General features: G+C 37.1%; 1 protein-coding gene across 3 annotated transcripts in view; it reads right to left on the reverse strand.

Annotated features, from left to right (window-relative positions):
• The window catches only part of CHD7 (chromodomain helicase DNA binding protein 7), a 192,259-nt gene that overhangs the window by 136,374 nt on the left and 38,881 nt on the right, over window positions 1-17,004 (reverse strand). For all 3 annotated transcript variants that reach the window (XM_070940526.1, XM_070940527.1, XM_070940528.1), the window contains exon 3: window positions 1,027-2,855. In XM_070940526.1, coding sequence (XP_070796627.1) covers window positions 1,027-2,691 — 1,665 coding nt within the window. In that variant the 5' untranslated portion in view covers window positions 2,692-2,855. The remainder of the gene's footprint in view (window positions 1-1,026; window positions 2,856-17,004) is intronic.

A 17,004-nucleotide genomic window follows, 5' to 3' on the forward strand; every position in this document is an offset into this window, starting at 1 on the left:
TTTTTAGTTTGTAAACTATGGAGATCTTTCACTATTATTATATTACAAAATATTTATAGATCTTCCAGGCTGAAGGCAAAGGATAAATGTTTCAAATAAATAATCAAATTAATATCGTTAGTGACATTAAATTATAGTCTCAGAATAAAAGCAGGTTTGAATCTGAGTAGCTTTTTTAGTTAGACTCAGAAGGTGTGGAACTTTCCTTCTTTTTTACAGGTCTTGAGCAAGCTTACATTTTCTAAAGTTTTGCATTATATATCATATCCCAAATATTAGACAATGTTAGAAATCTTGCATGTCTTGATGCAGGGAATAGATTTCTTTTCAGTCTTAATGTGGCTTGTTATCATTCCCTTCCCTATTCAATGTATGATTCTCCTTTTCCCCTCATATCTGATGTTTCCCCTTATCATTTATTCTGTTACCCCTTCACCGTCAGATGTATGAAATATGATTGGACCATTTTCAGCCAAAACAATGACTTAAAAAAACATAGAAGATAGTGTTTTCACTTAGGCTTTTTAACACAAAGGATAAAAATTAAGTAGAAAAAAAGTTCAAGTATCAGTTGGTTGTTTCAGTTTTTAAAAAAGACAAGTACAAGGAAGGGCAACTAAAAACTACTGATGGCAAATGAACTCCAACATGAAATACTCTTAAATTTATGGCCCTATCATAATACACTTGAATTTATAGGAGACTATTAAATTAACTGTTCCTTGGCAACTTTTTCTTGACTTTGCAGGTTGAAATGCATATTTATATTACAGCCCTGCACAAAAAGTAAAATATTTAGAAACAATATACAAAAAATCATTTGGCTAAAAATATGTGATTGTTAAATACATATGACTATAACTTAATTTTGTTCACAATCAAAATACATCATTGAATTCACTAATGTATATGCAATTCCCCATAAAAGCGCTTACAAGACAAACAAAACAGGTGCATCACCACAAATTAATAGGATTATTTTGAAAATGGTCCACTAAGTTAAATTTTATTCAATACATTCCCTACCTGAAGGACAGGCACTTTTTGCGGTGTGTTCTGTGGTGATTGGTGAAGCTGTGCCCAAGGCTGATGGTGAGAATGTGGTGGTGGTGGTGAAGACTGATGATGAATTCCTGTATGAGGCTGCATGGGAGGACATGTTGGCATTTGCTGTTGAAAAGATGACTGACTGGGATGCTGCTGACCAGATATTAATCGTTCTTGTATTGCTTGTGGATCAGCAAGGCTAACACCTGGACAACCATTTGGTCTCATGTGACCACCCATTTCCCGTGGTGCTGAAGACATACCCATGAATGGACGATTCTGTTGTATATTCCGAGGGCCCATACTCCTCTGTCCAATTCCCATGGCACTAGATGGCTGGTGAGATGGCTGAGGATGTGGTATATTTGGATAACTGCCAACTTCCATTGGTATTCCAGCACTACCAGGTCTGACCTGTGGTGGAGGAGTACCTGCTGGGTTACTCATTGCTTTCATAGGTGACATGGGAGGTGGAGAAGCATAAGTTCCCTGAGGCTGTGATGGGTGCATAGCTTGAGTGTTCATTTGGTTAAGTGAGCCACTAGGGTGAAGGGGCTGCTGGTGTATTAGTCCTTGACTACTGTTAGATGGAAACCCTACAGCATTTGGGTACCTTGGTACAGACTGATTCATTGGAGTGTTATTTGTAAGGCCTAAATTTTGATTCATCCCTGTATTGTTTACTAATCCCTGATTTATGTTGCTGTAAGGATAACGAGAATACTGCCCTGAGCTGTTTATAGTAGGTGAAGGTACTGTCTGGCCCCGAGAACTAAAATTAAGTGTTTGTGGCCTAACGGCACCCTGTTGAGGAGGGTTGGAAGAGAATCTGGGACTGTGGGCTACTGATTCTCCATGGAGAGCTGTGGGGGGATGATGATGAAACTGTTGCACTGAGTGTCGTAAAGAAGGCCCAATGCTTGGATTCTGTTGGGACACATGAGACATGTGGCCAGGTCCTGAGGTGGTAATAAAAGGATTTCCCTGATTAAGACCTTCCTGGCTTTGAGAAAACTGATTTATCCTCTGTTGCTGGGGTTGACCGTGCTGCTGTATTGAAAAGTCACCACGAGCCATGTAATTTCCCAACTGCTGCATATGCTGAGGATGTCCCTGTCCCTGTGGTCCCGATGGTGTTGATGGCGGCTGGGCAGGTGGTGGTTGCTGCTGCTGGTATGGTGCCCGTATCTGGTCTGGCACATGTACTGCCCTTGGCCCCCACATAGAGCTGCCATCTACAAAGGGTTGTCCGTGTCTTTCATTTTGCATACCAGAATAGACTCCCATCTGACTACCAGTACCTCCACCATGAGGAACTGGAGGATTGTGATATTGTGAATGAGGAGATGCTATGCCATTGCCAGGCGCACTGCTCATCATTCTGTTGGGCTGATCCATTAAATGCATTTTCTGTTGCTCATACTGATTATAGTGATCGAAGTGGGTCAACTTTGCTTGATTTTGACTGGTTGTAGGATGATGAAGGGATGACTGTAGTGAGGAAAATCCTTGATCAATAGGCATTTGTTGCCCCATAGAGTTTACTGAATTTTCAGGATATCCGCAATCACCTAGGCTTTCCAGTCCTTCACTGAAAATATTCCCATCTTCTCCAAAAAGACTCATCATTCCTGGATCTGCCATCTTTGTTGCAGCATGCAGTGCCTTATAACTAGAATACTAGTTTGTGCTTCACCTCACCAAGATGTTTGTCTTCAGAGCCTTAGTCATCAACCAAATGCCTTAATGTCATTCCATATTTCCTTAATTTTGTGGATCATGGAGTGTCAGGCAGCTTGTTACCAATCCTAAAAAAAAAAAATACAAAAATCGGTTGAAAATAAAAAGCCAAGTCATTATTATAGATATCAGAGCTTTATATTTATGTCACATGGAAGCGTTTAATATTTTTATTTACCCAGGTAGGAAAATATATTATATAAAAAATTCAAAAGGCAGGAAACAGTAATCTTACGTTAATCCACTACCTATACTTTCTTATCTTCCATTCCTGGACAGAACAAAAGAACACAACAGACAGCTGAAGCAGCTGCACAGCAGGCAGTATAATACATGAATATAAGCAAACAGCCCATCTGCTGAACAAAATCCTGAAAATGCTCTAGTTACTAACAACATGTCCTTAACCGTATATTCCCAAACTATGTAATCTGGTAAAAGAGAAAGCCTAAGTAAATGTTACAAAAAACTAAAAAGTGATCTGGCAAGTACTTATGGTTAGATTCCCCCAATATATTTTTCCCTCAATTTATTGATCATTTGACTAACATGTAAATCCGATCTGATAAATAACTAAATTGCAAACAAATACTGGTTTGAGTAATATAGTACTAAAGTTTAATACTACTAGTTTAGTACCTTCAAGTATTCCCATGCATAATCCTACCAATTAATCAGAATTATTATTTCCACATTATAGATAGAGAGAACTGAGAGTGAGAAACTGCACCTTGTCTTTGGTCATCTATCAAAGTTCACATCAGAGGATTCAAGATTGTTTAACATTTTCAGCAAAGGAAACATTTAAACTGTAAATCTTCTGATTTGCAATTCCACCTCTATATAACTAGGAAAATGTTACCTACCTGATCAAATAATTCACTTGAGTAAAAGAAAACTATTGGATAGGAGGACCAAAAGAGGCAAAAACTTATAGTTTGAAAATAAAGGAGACAAGAAATATATTATAGGGTGCTAGTCCTTTTCAAGGACAAGATTTAGACCAAAAGTCTAAATATACTATTTTTGTAGCTGCTCCAAAGAAAGTCAGAAGTAACTTCTTTATATATCTTTCTTTTTCTCTTTTTTATTTTGTTACTATTCACTTTTCTTTTATTCTTTAATATGTTTTCTACTTTTCTGTTCCATAGTTTTTTAATCTTATGTAAACATTTCTTTTAATAAAAATTATATTTAAACAAAGGATTATCAGAATTGAATTATCAGGCACAGGCTTGACAGCAGTCCCAAACTTAAGCCCTATACTGCTATAAAAGCATAACAGGGAAAGGCCTAAAAATATTTATGGTTTTTTTTTCTTCCCATTAAATTAAAAGTATTTTTTGCTCAGAATTCAGCTAATAAACAGCTAATAAACACTGCTACATTTTATTGCACATCACAATGTATGTAAAAGTAGTCCTCAACTTACAACCAAAATTGGGACCAGAATTTCCATCATTAAGTTGTTGTGATTGTAAGTTGAGTCAGACCCAATTTTATGACAATTTTTATGACAGTTGTTAAGCAAAACACCATGCAAATCACAGTCATCAGGCAAATGGAGCTTTCCCAATGCTTTTTGCCAGAAATCTGCAAAGAAATGTCACAGATTTTGATCATGTGACCAGAGGACACTGCAAGCAGTCATGAATGCAAGCCGGCTGTCAAGCGTCCTAATTGCAATCACATGATTGCAAGGGGTGACATAATGGTCATAAATAAGAGTACAGGTTGTTAGTCACTTTTTGTAGATTTGTAGAAATTTTTAGCCATCATTAAATTGTCATAAGACGACTGAGGACTGTATGCGTATGTAGGTTCTATCCTTCATATTCCCTATCTTTCCTATTATTTTCTTTTGTATTTCTGTACCTTATAGTATTAATACATAAATAAATAAAATTTTGGATAAGCAGGACCCCATGGTAGAAGAGTAATAGGAACAGGAAGTAAAAATTGGTGGGGCTCCTAAAGAAAATATTAAAAGCATAAGTGCAAACAAGTCAGAGATTCACAATTCAAGAGAAGAAGTAGATTCAGTTCTTGAAGGACTTCAGGGATTCTTGAACTTAAGTTACTCTTGTTTCATCCACCGGACTTTGTGCATGCTTATCACAATGGATTCCATCTACTATAGTGAGGGTTCCAGAACCTGCTTCCTATATTGTGCAGTTGGCAGATGGGCAGGTTTAAAAGTGACATGTGGAACAGCTGGGCAGGCAGTCTGCCAACCTGATCCTGTTACTTCAAGCAGCCCTGTGTCATCTGCACAACTAGTTCCAAAGAAGGAAGTATATAGGAAACACTCAACAATGAATTATCAACAGTGTCATCCCCTGTGGCTCTGCTGAGAGTGATTGTCATTCTATGACCCCCCCCAAAAAAACCTGGAGTTTTCCAAATGGATGATTGATCATTCAAAGGGGGTTGAGATTGGGCTGCTGTGTATTGCAAGACAAATTAAGATTATGTTATCACAAGAAGAGTTGTTGGGAATTACAGGCTGGAAGAAATTAAGATTGTGCTTTAACAAGATTACTACTCTTAAACTCAGGTAGGGTTGCTGTTATTCCTTTTGGTATAACCTGCTGCAGATACAGTTATTTTTTGTATTATTATCAATATGTTTGTTCAAGGAGTTTGCAGTTTCATGATATGTTGCCGGGTGATAATTCAATAAAAACAAAAGCTCAAAATGAGCCAAGAGTAGCAAAGGATACTAAGAACAACAAAAAAGAAAAAGAAATGCTCTATAGAAATGACAAATGCTAATAAGTAAAAAAGAAAAGGCATGATTACTTCTTTTTTTGGTTCAATTTTCAACTATAATAAGAAAAGTGAAAACAGAATCAGGGGGCAGGACCAATGCTTGAGACTGATATAAACATGGTCAGGAAACACAACTTTAAATGTTTTAAACTCCATTATCACATGAATATATTAGGATGTTGGATAAGTGGATGTAATATTGCAAATCCTACAGAAGTGATAAATGATTTGAAGATAGATGATGATTCTAATTTTTAAAAACTATAAAGGAGGATCCAGTACCCGCTTGGATGCTGCTGTCTAGAGCAGAGAACAGTCTGTTAAATATCTTGAAAACAATGGGCTAATTATCAGAATTGAATTTATCAAAGATAAATCTTGCTAGGCTAATGTTAGTTAAAATAATTAGTTAATCACTTAGTTAATTAGGTGACTAGTAGTGTCTGATTAGATTCCAGAAGTAACTTGGGGTTATTCCAGAGGGTCTTCTGTATGGTTTAAACAAGATTGGTAGTCACTAGGATAAGGGAGCAGACAGGGCTTTGGACTGGATTATGCAAGGTTTTCAAAACTCCCCCTGGTTTATTGAGATTACATGGATTAAAGCCACTATTAGGGCCTACTTTGTGCTAAATACCTCCTAACAATTTTATGGTTCTACAGTTATACATTACAGTATTTAAATTCTAAAATGTTTCTAAAACTAAAACATTACTTACATTACCTAATACCAGGTGCCTCTCCAATGCCTTTAAAATCTTCCACTAAAATGGCATCTGGTAAAAATAAACTGTTTGGGACTAACATCTGACTGCTCTGTCAATCATTTTTAGGCTATATCTTCTCTTCACTATTCCTTGAAAATAAGAAATTGAATGGTAGTGGAAACATGTGAAAATTATGGAACACATATATAATACATATGTATGAATTGGTCAAAACACAGTTCAGTTTTGAGATCTGATATAGCAATATTCAAATCTGAAACACGATGGTAACAAGATTAAATTTCAAGCTAATTTGGGATTCAGTAAAATATTCACTTCCTAGTCTATCAAAATGCCTTCAAGTATTTCATTTTTTTGGCAGGATAGAAATAGAAATTGGGTTTTTCCACCACAAATTTGTGAAATATTCCCCATGTATCTCTAAGACACCAGAGATGATGGGGGGGGGGGGTTTCCAAATTATGACGCAAAGACCCTACAGAGAAACTATGATCCAGTGCAGGAAGTTCTTTATTTTAAAAATAAAAATGTGTAAAGTTCACATTTATATCCAAAACATCAAGGAGAAACCACTCTTGACCATTTTGTTTCCTGAACAGACAGGCTTGCTTGCATGACATTGTTTACATGAGGCTGAGGTGCATAATGAGATTTGGCTCATTATGCACGTCAGCATCAATGTCAGCATCAAAGAGGCCATGACTCTCCCTTTATTCACATATGGAAAGAAACTTTAATAATGACCAAGAAATTGGAAAACTGAATCACTGAGCCTCCTTCAAATGTCCCTGAAGTGATTTGCAGCATGTGATTTGAACCTTTACATTGATTTGCAGATTCAACTCAAAGGACTGATATGATCTAATTTCCTTCAAATCAAGCCTTTCAAAACTTTAGCATCCTAGTATGCAGAAATTCATTCTACATAGATAAAATGATTTATTTTGAACATAATAAATTCCAGAATTTCAGTTAGTAAGTTTTAAAATATCAAAATAAATAAAATGGTTTTCATGAAAGGAATGTCAATTTAAATAAATTATTTAGTCCAAACACAATTTAAGAAAACAAAATTTCAACAAGAACAGATCACATTTAACTGATTATCAACATGTATGGGCTCTTTTGGAACGTTATTACACATCTCTGTTAAAATCATGGCAATTACCCAGGGCAACATTTTGAAAAAAATGGTCTTTCATTTTCTGGTTTATGTGCAGCTAGATATATTTGGACCCTATTAGGACACAGACAGGGTTCTAACTCTGAGTCTCATGAACATTTAACATTATGGAAAAAAAGGTTTTAAACATAAGTGTTAAACATAAGTGTTTTATTGGAAACAAGGCAGAATCTGGAATAGCTATTTTAAATCAATTACTTTGTAATGATTATTTTGATTTTCAACTACTGCAATTAGAATTTTATTTGTCCAATACACAAATCAGTGGCAATATAAATAACTTTTAATTTCTCAATTAGGATTAAACTACATGTGTCAGCAGCCTCAAGATATAAAAAGCTTATCATTTTTAGTAGAGTCTATGTCTGAAAACAACTGACTAAAATTATATCAGAAATTGGAAAACATTAATGTCAAAATTATTGACACTTATGATTTATAGAATAACAAGCTGGCATACCAAATAATTGAACCTCAATACATCCAAATTAATCTTTCAGAAAATATGGACTGGATTATAAATTTTGTTTGTGGTGGCATAAGAAATGTGAAGGTCCATAAACTCATGATTTAGTCATGTATGCTGCTGATTTCTTTTTGTAACATTTAAGAGATGTATGGGTAAATGTTGTCCAAGTTAATGGCATCTTGAATTATATGCCAAAATTATGGAATATTACACTTTCTTAGAAATATTGGTTATACAGGGAATGGAGAAGAGACAATCAATTATATTAATAGAAAAGTATTATTCTCCAAATACCGAACACTGGATGCAAGAAATGTATAATATAATTAGGTTATATTTAGATATTATATATAATCTATATATTATATAATCTATATTATATATTATAAATGTAATATATATATAAATATATAAATATAATATAATTATAGATTTGTTTAATAATTTCTTTTTCAATTAATTTTTAATTAATTTTTAATTAATTACATTTCTAAGTGCTTAATAAATATTGTGTTGTCTGGGTATTCAATTTGCTTAACAATACATATTACGTTCTTAATATCCACCCCTTTTTTCTAACCATTGATAAAATAGATTCCATGTTTGATAATATTCCATATCTTCTTTCTGTTTCATTTTTAATGTCAGTCTCTCCAAATACTCTAGTATTTTCTTAATTATTTTTTCATCTTGTGGTGTTTTTCCATTTTTCATTTAATAATTACTGAATATAGTATTTTTTTTCTACTAATCAAAGAATGTCATAACATGCTTCCTTTTGGCATATATTTTATAAGTCAATATTATCTATATTTAATGAATAATTTAATTCATGATTATAAATGATTAAATAAATATGAATTTAGGTCATTTATTTCAATTTAGCATGTTCATTTTTTAAAAAAAAATCTATGCATCTATCTTATTTTATTTTATTTTTATTTTATTTTTGTTTTGATATTGCAACTTCATTAAAATATTGGATATATGTATATTATTTTTTATTTGTTTTTGTAGCTATTTATAAGAGACACTTTAACTGATGAACAACTCTCTTGCATATGTAGCAAACACAAAATCTGTTCAAAATAATATATTATGCAAACATTCAAGTTATCTGAGAAATTTTTTGGTGCAAACAATTTTTATATCCCTAAGTTTTGTACAATACATGCATAATTTAAACAAAAAAGCCAAAACAAAAATTAAAACCTGTTTTAATTTAAATATACCTGTTAATGTAATGCATAAAGCTGGGATCTTTGCCCAGGCCTTTGATACGGGAGAGTTAAAAACCCTTTAATTGTTCCTATCTGGTTTATCATTCTCACTATCTATTCTTTTTGTGGGTTATTATTGTACTTCTCTTATTTTCATTGTCAGTGAAAGTCATTGGGTGTCAGACAGCATACAAGATAGAAAGATAGAAAGACAGACAAATAGACCTGGAGTCTGAATTGTTGTCTTATGTGAAAGAACAAGCAGGCTATAACTCTTGAAAACTAATTAAATCAAATAATTTTATTTGTGTTCTAAGGGACAGATGTCTTTAATTCAGGTCTATCTCCAGATAATTACATGGATATAGCCATGCAGTTATATTGACAACAAATGTAATAGTATGTGGGAATGACCTTGGGGGGGAGTGATGCTTCCTGGTAAGAGAGGATGTAGACCATAGCTGTATAATAGGCGTATAAAGAGATTCCCCAAATTCTCATGCTGAAAAAAAGATAGTGGGAGATTTGTACTTCCAGGCTTGCAAGAGTCTCTTGATGTAGTCTTACCATAAAGTAGAATTAGATCATCTGGTTGTGTTTCCTGTCTGGCCTACAATATAAAACCTCATTATTGTATTGTAATCTTTCAACTGTTCTTTTCAACTTCATACATAGAACATTTCTAGGAATTCCTACATCTAAACTCTAAGTAAATTATGTGTAGATAAGGCAGGGCCAGGTGTTGCCACCTGCTGAGATATAAAAAAATTAGATACCCTGTTTTCTCCCAAAATAAGACATTCCCTGATAATAAGCCCAATCGGGCTTCTGAGTGCATGGCAATAAGGCCAAGCGCTTATTTCAGGTTTCAAAAAATATAAGACAGGGTCTTATTTTCAGGAAAACACAATAGATAGATAGATGATAGATAGATAGATAGATAGATAGATAGATAGATAGATAGATAGATAGATAGATACAGATGGACAGACAGACAGACAGACATTCAATATTATGCTATCAGGAGGAGGAGACAGGGAAAAAGACAGTATTTTTCTTCTGGTATTGTAGCACTGCTAAACCTTTCTCTACAGGTAGTCTTTAATTTACAATGACAATTGAGCCTGGAATTTGGGGCATAAATCATTAAGGTCTTAAGTTTAGTTTTTACAAAAGTCATTAAGTGTTGATTGTTAAGTGAATCATGTGGCCCTTAAGAGAATCCATTTTGTCCAGTGAATGTTGGAAAATGGCAAAAAACATCACAATGTTATTATGTGACTGTGGATTGCTACAACCATAAATGCCAAGCAACCAAAATGCAATCAAATTATCATGGTGGGCATGCGGCAATTTAACTTAAGAACAAGTCTTACATTGAAGACTACCTGTGTATCATCAATTAAAACTTTTGAAGACTATTACTTAAGTCAAGAATTAGCAACACAAATTGTGTCTGGAACACAAGGCACCTCCTGTTGTAGATTTACTTACAGAAAGTCACCAACCATTCCTGAAATGACCAAATCATCATCTTCTAGAAGAAAAAGCAACTGTTCCAAAAAGTGCCTTTGTACACAATCACCAGGGAGCAATCACAGTATTTTCTGATAACTAATTGTCTTGTGTCCAAGCAGGGAAACCTTGCTGCAATATTTATACTAGTACTAGCAATGCTTAATCTAATGACATACAATACTGTTTGAATTACAATTCTCACATCCCATGATTACTTCTATTTTTCACAAGCACGAAAGCATGATCCAACCACTTTAAGCCACCCTCTTATTGTATTTTAGGCAACCAAGGCTTCTGATGGATCATGCAACAGACCCACAGGAACAATCCCCAGCCTCCTCTGATACCTATCCATCAATCACCAGTGCATGGATCAATCTAACAGGTTTAGCCTTCGTGCAGTGAATAGAGGCACAAGAGGATCCCATGGAGACCATGGCAAGAGAGACACCAACAGCTTCCCCAATTTCAGATCACATAGCCAGAATGTAATGCCTGTCCTGTCTCAGGCTCTGAATGAACTAGGATAGGTTCATGGCCATCATGGTGGCCATAAACTCCCAAATCACCTTAGATTTGAGAAGGCATAGTAAAGTCCCCTAAAACCGTAAGTTTGGGTAATTCTATTGCCAACCCCAAAATGGTGTCAAGGCGCTCCAGCAGGAAGGTGACTATGAGTGGGGGAGAGAGGCTGGTACAATGTCAACAGTCCCAACTGATCTCTATAACCCAACTTAATGACCTGCAATGCAGTGTTCCTGAAAAAGTAAAGATTTCCTGGATAACAAAGGCCTCACTCACTCCCCTGCCACAGACTTTCAGCTAATACCACACCCCAAACCCCACTCTACATATTTCCAAAATGGCTACCACTTTACCAGACCCAGCCAGATTTTGGTAATACACGCTAGGTAGCCCTGTCATAAGAGAGCCCTTATTGCAGACTGATCTGGCCTGAATAAAAGCAGCTGGAGGCCAGATATTAATATTAAAAACTTCAGAATTATAAAAACCAGAAAACTAAAAGTAAAAATAAAGGTTCCTGTGTAAACAAATTAAGAAAAGGCTCCTATGTATCGTCTTTGCACACTCCTAATAATATGTCAATAACTTGCATAGCTTTTAGGAAGAAAATAAAGATCTTAAACATTAAAAAAAACAATGGGAACTTTTCTTTCCCATCTCTCTAATTCACCATTTCATAAGCATCATAGTATATAGTAAGCAATTTTTGAAGGATCAAAACTACTGCATTCAATTTCTTTACTTCCAATTCTTGTCACTAAGTATGACATGAGTATTTAAGGTTTGCTTCCCAGGGAACATTATTTGATGTTGGTTCTGCCCCCCAACCCCTTATACTTTTATATGTACTCCATGAATGTTTCATGCTTGTGGAAGAGTCAGGCTGCTTCAATACTTCTATGAAACTTCATGTCTTTCATTTCTGGCTGAATGAGGGAAATACATTTGCTACTTTTATCTATGGTGGACTTTGCCATCTAGTTCAGATACTTCTTGTGATAAGTAGATAAGCTCATCTTTAATTAAGAGATGACTGTATAGAAGGAAACAGCATTTTAATGTTATGGTTTCAAGCAATTTGAGGAATTATAGGAAAGAAACCACATGTGTAATTCTGCCTAACTGAAAACAAAATAGGAACTACCCAGATAATGCAAGACAGATGTTCTATGGTCAATGAAGTTTGTATTAGAAAGCAGCCTGCCCATTCTTTGCACTAGCTGAAGTTTTGGAACATTCTCAAAGGATATTTCTTGCAATAATAGGATAGATAACAGCATAAAGGCCCTGTAGGCATTTTATCTCGTTCCATCTGGGTAGGAGCTACCCACAAATCCCACTTCATACTCTACAGCAGTTTATTTGTATCTTACCAACAGAGAAGAAAAAAACATACTTGCAGACTGGAGGTGCGATTCTTATACTATCTTGTCTAGAACAGGCATTTTAGGGCCCATGGACCACATCTAGCCCTTTGGTTGTCCCTGTCTGGCCCATGGCAGCAACAGTGGGGGGCGAAGTGGCAACGGTGGAGAACCATGTCAGGAGAGTGGCGGGTGGGGTAGAGGCAGGAAAGCAGCAGGGGTGGGTCAGTGGCAGCTCTACACAATAATCCTAGTTTCTTATATGGCTTCTTGGGAAAAACTAATTGCCCACCCCTGGTCTAGAAGCTTCATTTTGACTCCCAGATTTAAGTTAATATTAGAATTTAGATGGAATTATGAGGTATTTGATAGAATTAAAATAAGGCAAATTTAATCAAAAGAAGACAGAAATAATGTTGCAGGATGAACTATCTGCCACAGTTTATCTGGGAATGATGTTTACTCCTAAAAGAGAGGTGGGTAAATTTTTATTTTGTTTGTATATGTGTTGGCCAAGTACCACAATTAACACTTTAGAGGGATTGATAGGGTCTATAAACTGTGCAGACCACATCAAATGTATAGGCAGAATTGTGGGCTTTGTTTATAAAGGTAGCATACACTGTATTTTTCGGTCTATAAGACGCACTTCCCCCCCCCCAAAAAAAATGGGTGGAAATGTCTGTGCGTCTTAGAGTGAATGTTGCCGAAGTTCCGCCCACCCACCGGCCCCCACCCTTCGGCCTCTGCCTCCCAGCAATTTGCCTCCTTGGAGCAAACAGCAAACAGTCTGGTCAGCTTCAGCACAGCCTGATTTAGCACAAGCAGCTGATTGGCAGTTGGATCTATCTCCCAAAATACTGCTGATCAGCTGTTCCAGGCTGTAGGGATTGCTGCAACTCATTGCCACCTCTGCACGCCCCATTTTTGGCCTCCGCGCATCCCATTTTTGGCCCGTTCCAGGAGGTGGGGATAGGTGACAGCGGCAATCCCCACCACCTGAAACAGGCCAAATATGGGATGCAGGAGGCCAAAAATGGGGCCCGCAGAAACTGAAAACGGGGCAATTAGGTGGTGACAGTGGTGGGCAGTGACGGCAGCAATCACTGCAGCCTGGAATAGCTGACTGGCAGTATTCTGGGAGGCCGATCCAACCACCAATCAGCTGCTCCTTCTAAATCAGACTATGCTGAAGCTGACCAGGCTATTTGCTGTTTGTTGCAAGGAGGCAAATTCCTGGAAGGCAGAGGCAGATAATTTTTTTTTTTTTCCAAAAAAGCTAGGTGCGTCTTATAGTCAGGAGCATTTTATAGTCCAAAAAATACGGTAATTTTTGGGTATTTTTGTGTATTTTCCATTTTCCATGAAACTGATGTTTTAATCAATCCTATTTAGAAAGACTTTTACCTAATCAATCATATTTTAAGACTTTAAACTATGTAACAGGACCTGTGGTTACCCACTTCTCCTGAAAAATAAGAGATTAACAGTTTGACATTATGCCTTGCCACAATGCTTGTTTATAATTATGGCAGCAGCTGAAGTTTCAAAGTACCTTTTACATTTTCAGCCATTGTAATTATTCTAAAGTTTTGCCATGGTTGTTCATACTCTAAACTGAAGTTTAGACTATAGCCTGTATGTAGGATGATTTTAAAAGGAAACTTACAGATAAACTATTATACAGTTACTGAATGCAGTAAAATATTCAATTCATTATTATCTTATTCTACTTTCTTTTTGCTTATTTAAATTAGAAAAAAAATTCAGATACAAGCTATATTCTGAGTGGACCGATCCAGAGCTCTGTTATTGGCTGCAGAGGTCCTCAGAAAAGCCTTGCGGGCCTCAGAATTTCCTGAAGGTCTCTGACAATGAAAAGGAGACCGGGGGCGATGCACACGTGAGTCAGTGGATGACACCAACACCACTCCAAAAATAAGACCTGGTGCCTTTTTTGGTGGCAAAAAATATATATAAGACAGGGTCTTATTTTGGGGAAAACATGGTATCCAAGGCACACAAACTAGCTTACTGCATTATCTTCATTAACTAAGTCATCTGATGACTACCTACTTGTACAGCATTTAAAAACTACCTGAAAACCAACTTCTTTAATTTTGTAGAGGATTTCTTCTTGTCCTCAGCATACAAGAGAAAAGTCCCATCTTAAACAAGCTTTTCTTGTACACAATTAACATTTTTTCTTTCAAATTTGGCATTGCTGAAAATAATTTATCTATTCTCTCTGTAACAACACCACATATGTGATTGGGAGAAAAACATAACCATCATGAATAAACTGGAGCACAAAGATAAAATGAGTGTCACAGGACACAAAAAGGTAAAGGTTACAACAGTGAGCTGGAGATTTTGTACTAAGTAGTGGCTGTTAATGTTAATCTATTTTCTGGCATATAAAACCAAATATTTAAACTCTTGCTTAATGTTGCTTGTTTTAATTTATAAAAGTAACATAATCATAAGTAACATAAGCAGGTTACAATCTGCTATGTAACACACACTAAGACTCCTAAATATTAGAAATGTAAGAATTTAACTAAATTATCTTGTAAAGTTCTGGTGCAGAAGGCGGCCGCGCGGGGGATTATGGGAGTGATGGGGCACTCCCATGTGACACTGCTCCTGCGCGAGTTGCATTGGCTTCCGGTGGTCTTCCGGGTGCGCTTCAAGGTGTTGGTCACCACCTTTAAAGCGCTCCATGGCTTAGGGCCTGGGTACTTACGGGACTGCCTTCTGCCACCGATAACCTCCCACCGGCCTGTATGTTCCCAGAGAGGAACTCCTCAGGGTGCCGTCGGCCAGACATGTCGGCTGGCAACCCCCAAGGGGAGGGCCTTCTCTGTGGCAGCACTTGCCCTCTGGAACGACCTGCTCCCGGAGATATGTAAGATACCAGATCTCCATGCTTTTCGCCGTGTCCTTAAAACTTTTTTATTTCATCAAGCTGGGCTGGCGTAACCTCCCCCCTTAGATATTTTTAGATATTTTTAATTGTAAATTGATTTTAGTTGGGGTGTTTTAAATTTATTGGGTCAAAATTTGTCTAATTCTTTTAAAAAAGAATTTAAATTTTGTATGTGATGTTTTTATTCTTGGCTGTTGACCGCCCTGAGTCCAGTAGGAGAAGGGCGGTATAAAAATTTAAATAAATAAATAAATAAATAAATAAATAAATAAATAAATAAATAAATAAATAAATAAATATTAATGTAACTTGTTGATAATTGTACATAAAAGAATAGCTCTAATATTTATTAAACAGATATAGTTATAGAACATCCCTATATAGGTATCCCTTCGGCCGGGGCAGTGGCGCTTACCTTCTTCTTGGCGCTCCTTTGCCCGCCACATCCGTGCGCTGTGCGTAGAAGGGGGCGCTGCTGCTCTCACCACCCTCCCTCCCTGCCTGGCTGCAGACATCTGCCTGCCCAAAGCAATCTCCCAAAGCAACCCCAATGTCATTTGCTTTTGTTTTGCAGCGGGAGAAGGACGAAAGTGAACAGTGGCGGTGCTCTGGGAGGGCAGGCGGGCCGCAGACGTCCCGGGGCTGCTGCACATGCGCAGCAGCCCCAGGACGTCTGTGGCCCAGCTGCTCTCCCGGAGCACCGCTGCACAGCCACCATTCTTTTTCTTCCTTCTTTCGCCACGAAATGAGGCCGAGTTCCTGGAGTGGCACTGGCAGGCAGCTGGCCGGGTGGGAATCCAGTGGGCTGCTTCGGAGCCTGAAGCCCCGCGGAGCCGGCACGGGAGGCATGGGTGGAAGGCAGCCTTTTCTGCAGCATCCCCCTCCCCTCTTTGGATTGCCCTGCAAGGGGAGTCTCTGCCTTTGCAGAAATAGGAAGGGCGGTTTGTACAGAGGATTGGCGGGGGGAATGTGGGTCCCTTCGGGATGGAGAGTGGGGCAAGAGAAGGCTCCGAGGTTCACTTGGGCAGTCAAGCCAGATGGCGGAGGGAAACTCAAAGCAATGGGGGCTTCAGAAGGGCAGAAAGTGCTTCAGAATGTGCAGCTCCTGGCTCTAACAGTGAATGATGTCAAGTTGGCCACGCCCACCTAGTCACATGCCCACCAAGTCGCACCCACAGAACTGGTAGTAAAGAATTTTAGATTTCACCACTGGATAGGACAGTTATAGTCAGAGTCTTATTACCTAGTGTTCTTTAATTACTGGAAAATTTAAATGGCCTTTGAAAATCAACAGCAAGGCTTCAAGATTCCAACCTATATTTTTTTATATAAAATCTTTTCTTTGCAATGCAGAACCACGTTAATATAATATTCATCAATCCAGAAGCACTATGTTGTAAAATATAACTATTAAATATTTCTGATTATTTTTATAGAAATTGAGGCAGCTTGTAATTTTATCAACTTGCCCCAAAATGTACACTTCCTGAATGCAATGTACTAAACCAT

Source organism: Pituophis catenifer, unplaced genomic scaffold, assembly GCF_029215685.1.
Source record: "Pituophis catenifer annectens isolate HBS135680 unplaced genomic scaffold, rPitCat1.0.hap2 SCAF_3, whole genome shotgun sequence".
NCBI lineage: Eukaryota > Metazoa > Chordata > Lepidosauria > Squamata > Colubridae > Pituophis > Pituophis catenifer.